The sequence below is a fragment of the Rhinopithecus bieti genome, unplaced genomic scaffold, assembly GCF_001698545.2.
Source record: "Rhinopithecus bieti isolate Rb0 unplaced genomic scaffold, ASM169854v2 scaffold_13558, whole genome shotgun sequence".
NCBI classification, from domain to species: domain Eukaryota; kingdom Metazoa; phylum Chordata; class Mammalia; order Primates; family Cercopithecidae; genus Rhinopithecus; species Rhinopithecus bieti.
In genome coordinates this window covers 771,652-787,263 of record NW_016808198.1, presented here as the reverse complement: position 1 = coordinate 787,263, position 15,612 = coordinate 771,652, and the positions used below count along the sequence as shown (strand labels likewise).

Below are 15,612 nucleotides of genomic sequence, written 5' to 3'. Positions count from 1 at the left end.
GACATAATATTCTAAAATAACTCAATTGTATAATCCTAGAAATTCACATTAAATAATGAAAAGGCAACTGGCTATTCATAGTCTCTTGAGAATAAACCATATTATCAAATTCCATATTTTTAAAACTCTTCTTTTGTTTTTTTAATCAGATATTAATCTCTGGTTTAAAAAACTAGCCTAATTTTTAAATAACAATAATAAGTAGTATCAATGGACTTTTCCTCATATTTCATAAAAAGCTCTTTAAAGAAGTTCCAACATACTAAATATGCATGACCTCCTCTGTCAGAATCCATGTTGAGCATCCTTAATCATATTTTGCTACCCCAGGTGCTCCTTTTTGAATCTCTGAAGATACTCTCTAAATTATTTTACCCACACTATTGGGAAAATCTCTGCTGCCATAGTTACTAATTTCTGTGTGAACATTCCACAATCATACCATTATATTGTGTTATTTCAATTGAACTGGGCCTTTCTTAAGCTTGAAATTTTTCTTACTTTTTTGTTTAAGCTTATTATGTTTTTTTAATTAATAAATGGTAAACATCATAGAAATACACATTTCTCCTGGCTTAAAGGCATCTAATAAAGTCTATTGCTTATTTATACCTTGAAATTCATATAGGAGTAATTCCCGCAATACTTATGTTTTTTCAGTAATAACAGGAAAAAGTAATTACAATGAAATATGTTTATATATAAATATGAAGGGAATATTTTTTTCCTAAGCCAGACTTGCTACATATAACCACTCTTTTTCTGCCCACTTGTAGATGTTTTCTATTTCCTGATTTCTGAACTCCCTGCACTCATTCTAATCTAACAACTAGTTATCTAATTTCCCCCAACCTCTTTTATTCTGTCTCACAAGTTTTTTTTTTCTCTTAAATTATATGAGAAGTACAGGAGAACAAGCAAAAAGGAAGTCTGTGAAGATTTCCATCAATTAGTAAGTTTGAAATTTTAGAACACTGGAATAAGAATTCTCAAACTTTAGAGTGGCTAGGAATCATTTGGAGACATTTGTTGAAATTCAGATTACTAGGGCCCACACTCAAGAATTCTTAACTCAGTAGGCGTGAAGTAGGGCCTGGGAGTCTGAACTTTTAACAGAAAGGCCAGACAATTCTGATGAAAGTGTTCTGTGAACCACACTTTGAAAAAACTGTGGACCTTTTGCCTGCAGTAAGTATATGACGCCTCCAGGTAACAGAGGAAAAGTATTCTGTTCTCATTGAAGTAAGCTAACACTATGTTTGCCAAATTATGCTGCATAAACCCCAAGAAACTGGGAAAACAATTGGGATAGGAAGAAAATATTAGAATTATTCATTTTATCTATAAAATCAATAATTATTAATCAATTATTATCAATATTAAAAGATTGACACTTAACATTTATTTTCCAAAAAAGAGAACCAGAAAGGTGGGAAGATAATTAAGTGGTAAATGATTTAGCAGACCAGAAAAGTCAAAACTTAAACTAGTAAAAGTACATTTTATTTGTATTGCAGAACCCCAAAAAGGCTCATAAATTTGAGGCATTAGGTACCTCTAAAAGTTGGGCTAAAAACAGATTGACTATACAGAAAACAGATAAACCTCCAGAACCCTTCCCACATCAACCAGGTAGGCAACTATACTTTTGCTATCAGAAGAGAAGACACGAGACTTTTTCTCTGGAGAGACTAAACCTCTTACTGAAAAGAGGAGAATTAAATGAAAGTCTACATATTGAAAGTGAAACTCTTAACCCCCTTCTCCACTTGGCTAGTACATTGCTCAAACTGGCGGACTTTATTTGCTGAAATTGATTAACTCCAGAGAAAAGACACTGATAATTAGGAACCCAACCCCAATGAAAAATCCTAGTCAAAACACTCTCCAATGAAATCCATCTGTCAATAACACAAACCTATGCTCATAGCTTTTCAACCAACTTTTTGGTTCTTCACTTTTAAATATTGATGGAGGAGTAACTCATACTTAAAGTAAGTCTGTAGTCTGTAACATTAAAGACCAAAACCAAATAAAACAAAAGCAATGCCTCCACTCCCCCCAACCCCCCCGCAAAAAAACGGCCTGTACAAGGAGAAGCAAAAGATTCATTGCGTTGGGAGGTAAAGATAAGCAAATCTCCCAGATAAGAAAATTAGTTCAGTCCATAAGATCCAACATACAAAAGTAGGAGCTCCATAAAATAATAACAGAAAAACTATAGTAAAAGGATATTGTCAGAAATATATATAGTTCAACAAAACATCTCAAAAGAAAAGGATGACACTTTTCAAACTCAGAAGACATCCTGAGTATCCAGCACATCTTGAAAAAAAATTTGAACACTGTCAATAAAGAGATGGTCCTAAATGTTTTCATCCTTTGTGTCACCTACAAAGGATGACGAATCAGTATGATATCAGACTTCTCAGCAGCAACACTAGCAACAAAAATCAATAAAGCAATACTTTTAATGTTTGAAAGAAAAAACATTTCCCAAGATTTCAAAATATTCACCATCCATATTCTCTTTTTTGGGAAGCCACTGGAATATGCACACAGTAGAATAGATGAGGTACGGGAAAACTAGGGAACCAGGGAAAAGAAATCCAACACAGGAGAGAGAGAACGATAATTCTCGGGTTGATAGTAAAGACAGATCCCAGCATAGAGATCATAGAAAACAGCCAGTTCAAATGGGAGCAAGAGGACAGCGAATTTTTTTTTATTGTTTCATTCATTTCATTATGTTTTCCATCATTTTCTTCACCACTGTAATTTCATGCTATTGGTGATAGTAGCAAACCAAGTAAGAAAGATATAATTATTAACTACTGGAAAAAAATCAAACATTTTTCAGAAAGGAAATGCTATCTTGAATAATAAAATAATCCACACAGCCATCAATTATCTGAAAATGAATCCAAGATGTAATTGGAAGAGAATAAAACTTATCCACCATGATGCTAATCTCAAAGTTGTATATCCATATCAGCCATATTTCATTTCCCATTAATTTGGCATCTTATGCTCACAAACTTTTCTTAATACCTTTCTCAACCTATGGATATAGATGTTTAGCCTATATCCTATAGTAGCACATGCTGTGTGATTACTGAAACCATATCAAGTAATTCTAAAATCATCAGATTTAAATTGCAAAGAGATGTGCTATAGTTCTGGTATTCTAGAGTTTAGTAAAGAAATATATCATTTTGGCCCTCATTTCAAACTTCTTAATTACTTCCTAAAGTAAATAAATGGATTCCCTTTTGATTTTCTCCTTGTAATTAACATACAGTCATTTCCCTTTGGCTCTATTCTGTGCTCACAGAGGACTTTTATGCTTTAACTACCTCATTGTACCATTCATCCTCAATAATTCTCTTCTTATCCCATTGCAATAACCTTCACCATATTAGAATACTTTACACTCTACTTCAGTTTTATATTACTTAGTAGTAATTGAAAAATAGCTAACATTGCTAATATTTTATCATAAAAGAGAAAATAATTTGCTTTTCTCTTAAGACTATGACACTTCCTTATTTCTATTACTGATTTGGTGTTTAATGTATAAATGGAGCGTGATCCTATGATTATCAACAACACTTTCAAAATTTAAATTTTATTTACAAAATAATTAGCAAGCCTTATTTTTCCCTTCTAAAAAGTTCTTATTGACACCCAAGGTCAGCATTTTGTTGCCTCCTCTTCTTTACCTCATTCTTAAATGTGATACTGAAGCAAACATTTACTAATACATTTGTTACTAAATCATGTTCTATCATGAGTTCTATCGTGAATTTGTGAAAATTCTTTAAATATTTTTTACAAATTGTAAAAGAAAAATGCAAGCTAAAGACTTCCTTGATCATCCAGTTTTAAATAAATTCCTCTTGAGACAAAAAGCAAAATAGCAGTGGCATTTTTATTTATACTCAACCTTTCATCTAAGAACATATAATCTGTAAGAGTGACTATTACTCCCATTTTACCACTAAGGCATGAAATTACAGAGATTGAACTGAAGTGAACTCAAGAGGTTATCTAACCTAGCTTCTATCTCCAAGAATGACCACATTTTAACAGTCCAAGAGATATGTCCATCTTCTCTATTTTTCAAAATCGCCAGGGAAGATGTTATAACTTGCCTTAGCAATTTGCTCTGCTGTGTAATATCCCTTACTATCATAATCCAAATCTGCAGATGAGAAGGAAACAAAACTCAGGTTTCCCAGCTCATTGGTAAATGCTCTTAACCAGTTGTGGTTGTAAAACAACCACAAAAATAAATACATGAAGAAGTAGATATTTTGATTAAAATTCCAATATCTGTCAACTATTCACCTGTTCCAAGCAACATTCAATTTGAAATAGTTTTGTATAACAAAATTATCTTGATTTCAAAACAAAATTTTCTATTAGAAAGAAAACTAATTTCTGTTAGGTGCATATTATGAGTCTCAAAGATGAGACTAGAAACATTTAATGGGAACTTTCTGGGTGCCAGGCATTGTACTCCATGCATAATATCACGTTAAATCCTCGCAGCAACTCTATGAAGTAGGTACTACTGTTATCTCTGTTTTTTTTAGATGAAGAAACTGAGGCTCAGGGAAACAAAGGTGTCCAAGGCCTCATAGTTAGTGAATGGTGAAGCCAAGATTCAAGCCTAGGCATTTGGTTATGTTTTACTGTCTCTCATACATTCTCAACACATTTGTTACTATATTATTATTAGGTTGCTTTAAAATTGGTTGAAAATCCTTATCTGTATAAAATGTGTGTGTGTGTTTCAAATTCCCATTAGCTCCTCGGTATTTTTTTAATATCAAAGATGTTTTAGAAAGTACAAACACCTTCTAAAAAACATGCGTTTGTATGACAAGTAATAATTTAACTTTTTTTTTTAAGTTTGCTTGTTTCATGATTTTCCTTGGGCCCCTTAGATTTGTTTTTAAAACTTCTATGAACACTTTGAAACTGCACTTTAGTGATTTGGGGCTTTGCTAATTCTTTAGAGGAGCAAGGATACTTTTAGGTCTTACCAGTATTCTAAATGAAAAGAGGCAGACTTGAGACTGGAAGCTAGGTTAGACTGGCTTCGATCTAAATAGCTTATAAAATATTGTAACTAAATAGAATGTTTAGAATGTTTTCTCTAGTATAAACATAACATTTTAACTAGGTGAATGACTGACTATGTTAGCCAAATAATTTCCTGAAATATTGTTGCTTTGCTATGGTAATTTACGGTATTAGTGCAATAAACAGACTTATAAACAGGTTTATATAGAATTTTTTAGTTCTATATAATGTTTTCTTAATATTTCAGTTTGTTGACATTGATATTTAGAAGAAAAAAATAACACATTTCAAAAGCCACAAAATTTTGAAATTGAATTCATAGTTCAATATTTAATATAAAATTACCTTTTTCATTGTTTCTTTTCCCACTGTAATCACATGCCCATCCTGCCCCATGCCATTCTTAAAGAACAGAATTCGGACTGAGGTCCTCTCAGTAAGTTTCTTCATTCTAACAGAAAGAACAGGCTTGGTTTTCCATCTTTTGACATCAGTAGGAAGCATCAACCCATTCATTGTCCAAGTTACTTTCTTCATTAACAACAGATGGTCTAGAAGATAATTTTTTAAGTCAAGTCAATATTTGGCTTCAAAATTAAAAATGGACACATCATACTTCCCTCCCTTTACTACCTGTATATTATACACTGGCCAGTCTCCATTTAGATGCTGGGTTTTCTGAAATGCTACCACCAGCTTCTTACTAACCATGACATAAGCTGTAGCAAGCTGTCTGCTCTGATAGCCTGCATAAATCATCATTTCTGAAGGGAACAGATGTTCAGGGTATGAAAGAGTAATACCACAATTTAGTCCCTAATTAAAATTCACCTTAGCATGCCTCTATTACTGATTATACGCACCCAGCTGAAAGGGTCCATTGAAAATGTCCAATGTCCTTTGCTTACTATGAAACTACATAGGTCCTGAACTTTTATGTTCTTTAGGGTTGGGAAACATTTCTTGTCTTTTTAATATGATTTCTTATCCATGTTGCTTTAAAGATGCTGACCAATAGTAACATTATACTATAATTCTTCTCCTGTGACTAGAAGGAAGGTGCCTTCTAGGACATCCTTGGTGAGAGATATAAACTATTTCACTGAAAATGAAAAACAGTTTTTCATTAACAGTTTATTTTGACCTATACATTTTCAAAGCTGTGTGCAGAAATTTAAGTTTTAAAACTCCCACTAATATAAACAGGAGCACAACTAAATTACTATGTTTGACTTTGAAAATGTAAGGGTAAGAATAGGAGTGCAGTATATTGCATTCTAAGTTGCTGTCAGCATTCTTCTCTTTTCAAGAGGTTTTGTTTCATAAATAAATAATTTGCACCTGAGCTACTTATTTTTGCATTCAATTTATTTTAATCATATTTTCTTCTAACATGAATTACAAAAATACAATGATCCCTCCCTCATCTGCTCTTATTTGTTCTGAGAGAAACATAAATTTATTTACAGACAACTGAAAATAGCTCCATTTATTGCTATTTTGCATTGAAATTTGCCCAGATTTTCAAATGATCTTTCTGTTAGCACTTACCTTGAAAGAAACTTGGCCTCTTTGACCTAGAAATGTTACTTTACATAAAATCTGCCAATATTGATATGAAAAATAAGCCAGTGGTTGTAATAACCTTCAAGTCTCAGAATGGCTATATTTAAAAAACCCTCTATTCTCCCCCACTTCTTTCTCTCTCTGTTACCCACAAACATACACACATATAAAAACACACATACCATAGCAGATAAACAAAACTTGCTGATTAAATTAAAACTAGATTATAAGACTATAGACATAAGCCTTCAAAAAGAGAAAAAACATTTTAACAGAAATTTGTTACTGTGTGTTTTCATTTTGTAAACTGAAATTAATAGGAATTAGAAATTATAATAGAAAAATGAGCTATAAGTTAATGAGTTCATAAATAGCCAAAAGAATTGAAAACAGATACCCAAGTAAGTACATGTACACACATGTTCATAGCAGCACTATTTACAATAGCCAACATGTGGTAACCAAATGTCCATCAATAGATGAATGGATAAACATTATATGGTCATTATGGAATGACTGGTACAACGGTAGTACAATGTATAACATAGATGGAATATTATTCAGTCATAAAAAAGAATGAAGTACTGATACTTGCTACAATATGGACAAACCTCAAAAACATTATGCTAAATGAAAGAAGCCAGACATAAAAAAGGTGACATATTGTATGATTCCATTTACATGAAATATCAGAATAGGTAAATCTATAAAAACAGAACATACATTGATGGTTGCCAGCAGCAGGGAGGAGAGGGGACTGAAGAGAAGCTTAATGGGTAAGGCATTCTATTTTGAAATGATGGAAATATTTTGGAACTAGATAGAGGTATTAGTTACATGACAGTGTGGATGCACTAAATGTTACTAAATTGCTCACTTTAAAATTATTAATTTTGCATTATGTGACCTCAATAAATAAAGAAGAAAAAAAGAAGAGGAGGAGATCCCATAGGTGCTGATCATTGTCAGTCAGTATTTCTCTGGGGAAAAAAAAAAATCTCTCACAGAGGGAAAAAAAAAACGAATGAATTATTGTAGTTTAATGGGAGTTTACTCATAATCTGCATGGTGAAAGGGTATTACCTCTACCTTCAAACTATGCTTGAACCCTAACTCTGTTTCTTAGTGACACTAGATGTACTATACCTCTCTGAATCTCAGATTTCTCATTAAAAATTATCTAGTGAGCATCACTCCACTACCTGATAGGGATGAAGATTGCATGGACATTTATCAGTTCCCAAAATTAATACTTTTATAATTTCTTACACCTGTCTTTACTGCAATCTCTGAACATAAATTGTGAAGATTTCATGGACATTTGTCACTTCCCCAGTCAATACTCTTATAATTTCTTATGCCTGTCTTTACTTTAATCTCTTAATCCTGTCATCTTCATAAGGTGAGAATGTATGTCACCTTAGGACCACTAATGTACAAATTGACTGTAAAATATGTGTGTTTGAACAATATGAAATCAGTGCACCCTGAAAAAGAACAGAATAACAGCGATTTTCCGGGAACGAGGGAAGATAATCATAAGGTCTGACTGCCTGTGGGGTCGGGCAGAATAGAGCCATACTTTTCTTCTCGCAGGGAGCCTATAAACAGGCGTGCAAGTAGGAGAAATGTTGCTGAATTCTTTTCCCAGCAAGGAATATTTATAATTGAGACCCTGGGGAAGGAATGCATTCCTGGGGATAGGTCTATAGATGGCCACTCTGGGAGTGTCTATCTTATGTGGTTGAGATAAGGACTGAAATACGCCCTGATCTCCTGCAGACCCTCAGGCTTACTGAGAGAAGGAAGGACAGAAGGGAAGGGAGGGAGGGAGGGAAGGAAGGAAGGAAGGAAGGAAGGAAGGAAGGAAGGAAGGAAGGAAGGAAGGAAGGAAAAGAAAAGAAAGAAAGAAAGAAAGAAAGAAAGAAAGAAAGAAAGAAAGAAAGAAAGAAAGAAAGAAAGAAAGAAAGAAAGAAAGAAAGAAGGGAAGGGAGGAAAGAGGGAGGGAGGGAAGGAGGGAGAGAGAGAGGGAGAGAAATAAAGAGAGAGAAAGAAAGAAAAAGAAAGAAAGAGGGAGACAGGGAGGGAGAGAAAGAAAGCAAGAGAGCAAGAGAAAGAAAGAAAGAAAGAAAAGAAGAAAGAAAGAAAGAAAAGAAGAAAGATAAGAAAGAAAGAAAGAAGAAAGATAAGAAAGAAAGAAAGAAAGAAAGAGAAGGAAGGAAAGGAAGGAGGGAGGGAGAGGGAGAGGGGAGGAGAGAGAAAAGCAGAGACGTGAAGAGGAAGGAAGGAAGGAAGAGAGGAGAGAGGAGGAGAGAAGAGCGAGAGAAAGGAAGGAGGAAGAAGGAAGGAAGGAAGGAAGGAAGGAGGAGGAGGGAGGGAGGGAGGGAGGGAGGGAGGGAGGAAGGAAGGAAGGAAGGAAGGAGAGAAAAAACAGAAAGAGTGTACATGGTTAAAGCCGAAGAGGCACAAAGGGGCCACATTGTTCAGGTCAAGATAAAGGATTTGGATTTATTCTGGATGTGACAGGAAGCTGTTGGAAGATTCTCAGCAGGGTGCTATGTGAAGAAAGTACAGTTGTCCCTGGGTATCCATGGAGGCTTGCTATCAAGACCCCTAGGATAACAAAATCTGTAGATGCTCAAGTCCTTTATATAAAATGTAGGTGTATTTGTATATAACCTACACACATCCCCCTGTGTACTTTAAATCATCTCTAGATTATTTATAATACCTAATACAATGTGAATGCTAAGTAAATAGTTGTTATACTGTATTTTTGCTTATATTATTTTTTATTGTTCTATTGTTATTTTTATAACTCTTTTTTTCTGAGTATTTTTTATCCACATTTGGTTGAACCCACAGAAGCAGAACCCGTGCATATAAAGGGTCGACTATAGTGCATAGTGTAGTAGACACTATTGGTGCCCCACCAAGGTGCCTTTTAGCAGGCTAGTGCACCCAAACTCCAGTTGCTGTGAGTCCTGGCTGTGACCATCACACAGCTGCACCCTTCTGAGAATTACCTTTGACTGAAAGAAACCTAGTCAGGAAATGCCTGCAAGGTTGTGATCTCCTCCCTCCTACCTAGGAAAACAGCCCACAGTCAATGATTGACTGATTCTGGGACACAGTAGCCAGTCCTCTTGCCTCAAAGGGGAGCAATTCTCTGGTATCTTTCACATTCCAGACTGGGGCTAGATTTCCAGTGGGCACATGTCTCGGCCGTGCTTCTTCCTCTGCTCTAGGCTCCTTCTCTCACTCCCTTACATGGTTCAACTGAGAGTATTCCATCAAAAAGTCTCTTGCACTAAAATCCTCATCTCAGGTTCTGCTTCTAGGGAATCTGACCTGAGACACGGTAAAGGAAGGGAGACCTCTCAGTTATTCCTTCTTCACAGTAACTCTTAAAAGCATCATTTTTTTTCCATTTCCAACCAGACCCATTTGTCCATTTCTCTCTCAGTCTCCTAAAATCTGCAAGAGCTTTCTAATTGTATATGATTCTTCTCCACCACATCGGACATTCTATACACCAATCACAGCTGAATTTTCCTAAGACATCAATTTTATCATTACCTAAAGAGAAAACTCTTGGAACTAGTTTTTGAAGTTTTCTCCAAGTCAGTCAGTCAGCCAGCCAGCCAGCCAGTCAGTCAGCCCATCAGGGGTCTGTCAGGCAGTCAACAAATACTTGTTGAGTATATCCCATGTGCCAGATTCTGTGCAAGGAATATGAAAAAAGACATAAGTCCTTTTTCCTAACCTTATGTCTAACAGAAGAGTTTACAGACAATCTGATGCCATTGAAACTTTCTGTTCTTGTCTTACCCTAGTTTGAATCACTATTTTACCTAAGCAAATCTGTTCATTAACCCTGTTCACTTTTAACCCCATACTTCACCTATTCAGACTCAAGTCCTTTCAGGATCCAGTTTAAGATCTTCCCTTATTGCTCCAGCCAACAACAGCATTTTGGTCAAAGCCATTCAACAAGTCTCTAGGACATTCCAAAATTTCCCACATCTTTCTGTCTTCTTCTAGGCCCTCCAAACTGTCCCAACCTCTGCCCATTACCTAGTTCCAAAGTTGCTTCATTTATGGGGATCTTTACAGCAGCGCTCCACTACCTGGTACCAATTTACTGTATTAGTGCATTTTCACACCACTAATAAAGACATACCCAAGACTGGGTAATTTATTTAAAAAGAGGTTTAATTGACTTACAGTTCAGCATGGGTAGGGGGGCCTCAGGAAACTTAGAATCACGGTGGAAGGAGAAGCAAACACATCCCTCTTCACAGTATGGCAGGAAGGAGAAGTGCAGAGCAAAGAGGCAAAAAGCCCCTTATAAAGCCACCAGATCTAGTAAGAACTCACTCACTATTATGAGAACAGCATGGGGGGGACCACCCCCATGATCTAATTACCTCCCATGAGGTATCTTCCCCAACATTAGGGGATTACATTTCAGATTACAATTCAATATGAGATTTCCATGGGGACACAGATCCAGACCATATCAACTGGGGAACCCTCCTATTTAGCAACAGGAAGTGATTCTTCTGTACATCACCACTCCGAGGACATGTGTTTTCATATCAAGAAATGTGGTTCGAGGGCTGACAGCCAGGGTAATGTAAGCATTATTACATCCAGAGGCAAGAAGAAAAACAGAATCTGACTCTTCCATGACAACACAAAGAAACTGAAGGTGGCCAGCAAAGACTTGACAAGGCTTCAACCCTGGTGAGGAAGAGGCTATTCTCAAAGGCTGGGGGTGAGTGGAGTGAGTAGCAACAAAATAGTGAGGAGACTATAGGGCATGTGGGGCAGGGAACCAAGCAATTCAAACAAGAACCCTAATGCCATCTAAATCTACTTTGAATTTCTAGGAAAACATACTAGCCATTATTATTTTTTAATTTATTTTTATTTTTATTATTTTTTTGAGACAGAGTCTCGCTATGTCACCCAGGCTGGAGTGCAGTGGCATGATCTCAACTCACTGCAACCTCCATCTCCCAGGTTCAAGCAAGTCTCTTGCCTCAGCCTCCTGAGTAACTGGAACAACAGGCATGCACCACCGCGCCCAGCTAATTTTTCATATTTTTAGTAGAGACAGGGTTTCACCATATTGGCCAGGCTGGTCTCAAACTCCTGACCTTGTGATCTGCCAACATCGGTCTCCCAAAGTGCTGGGATTACAGACGTAAGCCACCATGCCCGGCCCTCATACTAGCCATTATTAACAAATGCTTCCTAATGCTTCCTACATTTCTGTCTTTCATTAACTTTCTCACCTCCAAAAATTCAAAAATTTTCAACTCCTGGGACTCAGGCTATCTGGTACCTTTATAAGAGTCAGGTTAAAAGGCTAATCAGAGACTCAAAAGAATGCAATCATTTGTCTCTTATGTACCTTTGACCTTAATGGCCCCTCCCCACTTCGAGTTGCCCCATCTTTGCTTTGAGTTGTCCCGCTTTTCTGGACCAAACCAATGTTCACCTTACATATATTGATTAATGTCTCATGTCTCCCTCAAATGTAGAAAACCAAGCTGTGCTCGGACCACCTTGGGCAACTGTCATCAGGACCTCCTGAGGCTGTGTCACGGACATGTATCCTTAACTTTGGCAAAATAAGCTTCCTAAATTGACTGAGACCTGTCTCAGATATTCAGAGTTCACAAATCTCAACAGCAGTAACATCTGAGTTCCCCTTTGGATTATTTTTGAGTCTCAACCTTTTCTCCTTTGGAATGTTCTTGAATCTCTACCTTTTTCCCTTTGAACTGTTCTTGAATCACTACTTTGTCAATAGTTCTTTCAGCAAGGTCTCTGTCCTACACAACCAACTGCCAAAGAAAGGGCCCTTGTCTCACCTGATCACCTTATCCCCTCTAAATTTGCTAGCCACACACGGTGGCTTCCAAAGCAATCAGACCTAGACCTGTCCCAGTCTTCCTCTCCTTAGGTACTTTTCTCTGGAAAGTTAAGATTCTGCTGGGTTAGGATGCAGGTGGTGACCAGACTCTAGTGAAGACCTAAGGTTTAGCATAACCTTGGAAAATAGTGCCCAAAAGGGTGGTATCTCAGCTGCTCAGGGACTGCCATGTCTGCCTGACTGTTCATATACTTACTTTCCCAAAGCACTCAGAGAACTTTATGTTCCAACCACAGATTATATTTTAGTTCATAAAATCCATGTCTTATTTTATTTTCATGGTTTATTTTTAACCAAACCATGAAAAAGATAAAGCACTTCTTAGCTTGCCTTTCTGTTAAAAGGTCTAACTACAATATAATTATATTTCCTCAGTCTACTTCAAAAAAGCCAATGTCTGTCACAAAATTAAATAAATTTGGATGCTTCCAACATTATAATTTTCCATTTTGCTTGTACCAAAAGAATACTGCCTTATTTTAATTCTAGAATAAAAAGTAGCAAACTTGCAACTTCCTATCCACAAGCTTATTAAAATCCTAATTTTAAAATTCGTTCTCTTGTAGTTGGGCAATAAATTTGAAAACACAATGCTATGACTGTCAAATAGGTATAGATAATGACATTAAATATGAATAAGCACATCATTTCATGAGTGCAAGATGAGTTTATAAAATACAAATGCTCTGACAGTAAGAAAACATACTGCTATATTCAATTATATCATCTGCCCAAAATATAATTGCTTCTATGTTTGGTAAATAGATTAAATCCAGGTCACATTCCTGCATTCAACCGAGTTTCTAGTCACTCCCTTTTCTCTAAATACTTGTGCTCTTTGTTTCTGCATGTTCTTAAGTGTCATCATTTATTGCTATAGGCATGATGGCTATATTTAACTAATAATGACAGTGGTTGTCATTAGATTTTAACTCAGTAACACTAGTCTGACATAGCATTTGAAGTATGTCTTCAATTTACATTTGATTAAAATTACAAACATCCCATCTATTGTGCCAATCAAAATGTTGTCACCCTTTCCCTGAACTTTTCTATGAACTTTCTTTAAATAAGTTATGGCAGCTTAAAGTTAAGGCTAGCCCTGGGTCATGAACATATTTTAAAGTACAACTTTTGGAATGGAGCAGATTAAGACCACTTGGGGCTGCTTTTATAAAAGGCCTTGATTTTGACCTACACATAGATATTGAGAGTTCAAAGTCTTTAACTCAGATTCCCATATCATGCCGTATATATAACTGCTTGGCAGGTATTTTAATTTGGTTGTATTTACTTCGAGATCTCAGACCTAGCAAATACCTTTGTTAGTAAAATCAGATATGTGTGACAACTTGTATGAAAACCTTGTGGAAACATACCTAGAAAGGATGGAGCAAAAGAAGGAAAATAAATAAGGGCAGGTAGAAAAATAATATTTTAAGTAACTATCATATGCCAGGTTTTTATATCATCTTCTTTACTTCCCATAATATATCTGCAAGATGTAAACTTTTGTTTTGTTTTGTTTTTTGTTTCTTTGAGACAGAGTCTCGCTGTGTCGCCAGGCTGGAGTGCAGTGGCATGATCTCAGCTCACTGCAACCTCTGCCTCCCAGGTTCAAGTAATTCTCCTGCCTCAGTCTCCTGAGTGTCTGGGACCACAGGCGCGTGCCACCATGCCCAGCTAATTTTTGTATTTTTAGTAGAGATGGGGTTTCCCCATGTTGGCCAGGATGCAGTTGATCTCTTAACCTCATGATTTGCTTGCCTCGGCCTCTCAAAGTGCTGGGATTACAGGTGAGAGCCACCACACCTGGCTGAGGTGTAAACTACTATGCTCAATTTACGGATGAAGAAACTCAGGCTTAGTGAGATTAAGTGACTGGCCCAGGTTCACACTCTAGTTTGGTTTCCTGGCAGTGATGAAGAAAGTAGAAGCAAAGTTTGTTATTGTTATTTTCCTGAACCCAGCCAGCTATTCTAGGAAGGTAAAAGTGGACACAAGGTTCTCACTAACTTGAAGTCTTAGTTATGTTTATAAGACGGTATTCTAAGTTTTCTGTTTAGACAAGGGGTTTATAGACACTTAATTTTCAAATAATTTACCTTTATTAGAAATATCCAAGAGTCATTTAAAGTATTACTTCATCTGTATTACAGATAAGGACATTGAAGTACAAACCAGTTTGCCCAAGACCAGACACAGGGACTAGAATCTTGCAACATCATCTGACTTCGAGTCTAGTGTCCTTTAAAATAAACAATAATGCATTTCTCACAACTCTCCTAACAAGATATCTAAAGCCTTCAAAAGTGAAAAGTTCGAATAGCAAACCGCTCAGAAAGCATAAGTATAGAATATATAAATGAATTATCCGGTAAAGTAACAAGCAGTGTAGGCAGACAACTAAGTGATTTGATTTAGAGGTAACTGTTTCATTTTCAATTTTGTAAAGGCATACAAGTTAACAGAACGGTATAGGTTTGCAAGCATCTGTATAGTAAACAAATGCAGTCCCTGTGAATGAATATAATTCAACATTTTGTGGTTATGTCAAGAATTTAGGTGTTTTTCAATGATTTGGTATTTGACAATATAAAGAGATGCTGCCAGTCACATGCAGGCTATAGATTTTCCTACTGGCTAAGAACACTTTATTGGTCCATCTCATAATTGTCTTGAAATCCACATCTATTTTATATAGTAAGGATATTCTATTCTTTTATTTACAGATTTAAAACTTTGGAGTAGAAAATACATAAAATATTTTTCCTATAGTTTTACCCTCACTTACAGAAATAGAAGGATCATATGCTATCTGAGAAGAAAATGGTTATTTTTTTCTCCATATAATGCCATCTTCCTCCTTTTGAATATATATAGAGTAGTGGAAGTTAAAATGCACAAACAATCTAACCTAATAAATACACTATTCAAACCAAAAGATAAAAGGGAATTTGGGAAAGTCAGTACTAACTACCATAGCTGACTGAATGCCCTGCAGGTGA

The 15,612-nt window shown here is 36.0% G+C and overlaps 1 protein-coding gene across 1 annotated transcript in view; it reads right to left on the bottom strand.

The window, feature by feature from the left end:
• Positions 1–2,845: 2,845 nt before the first annotated feature.
• The window catches only part of LOC108537959 (doublecortin domain-containing protein 1), a 69,337-nt gene continuing 56,570 nt past the window's right edge, over positions 2,846–15,612 (bottom strand). The window contains 2 exon segments of the mRNA XM_017885737.1: positions 2,846–2,911; positions 5,437–5,642. Coding sequence (XP_017741226.1) covers positions 2,846–2,911; positions 5,437–5,642 — 272 coding nt within the window.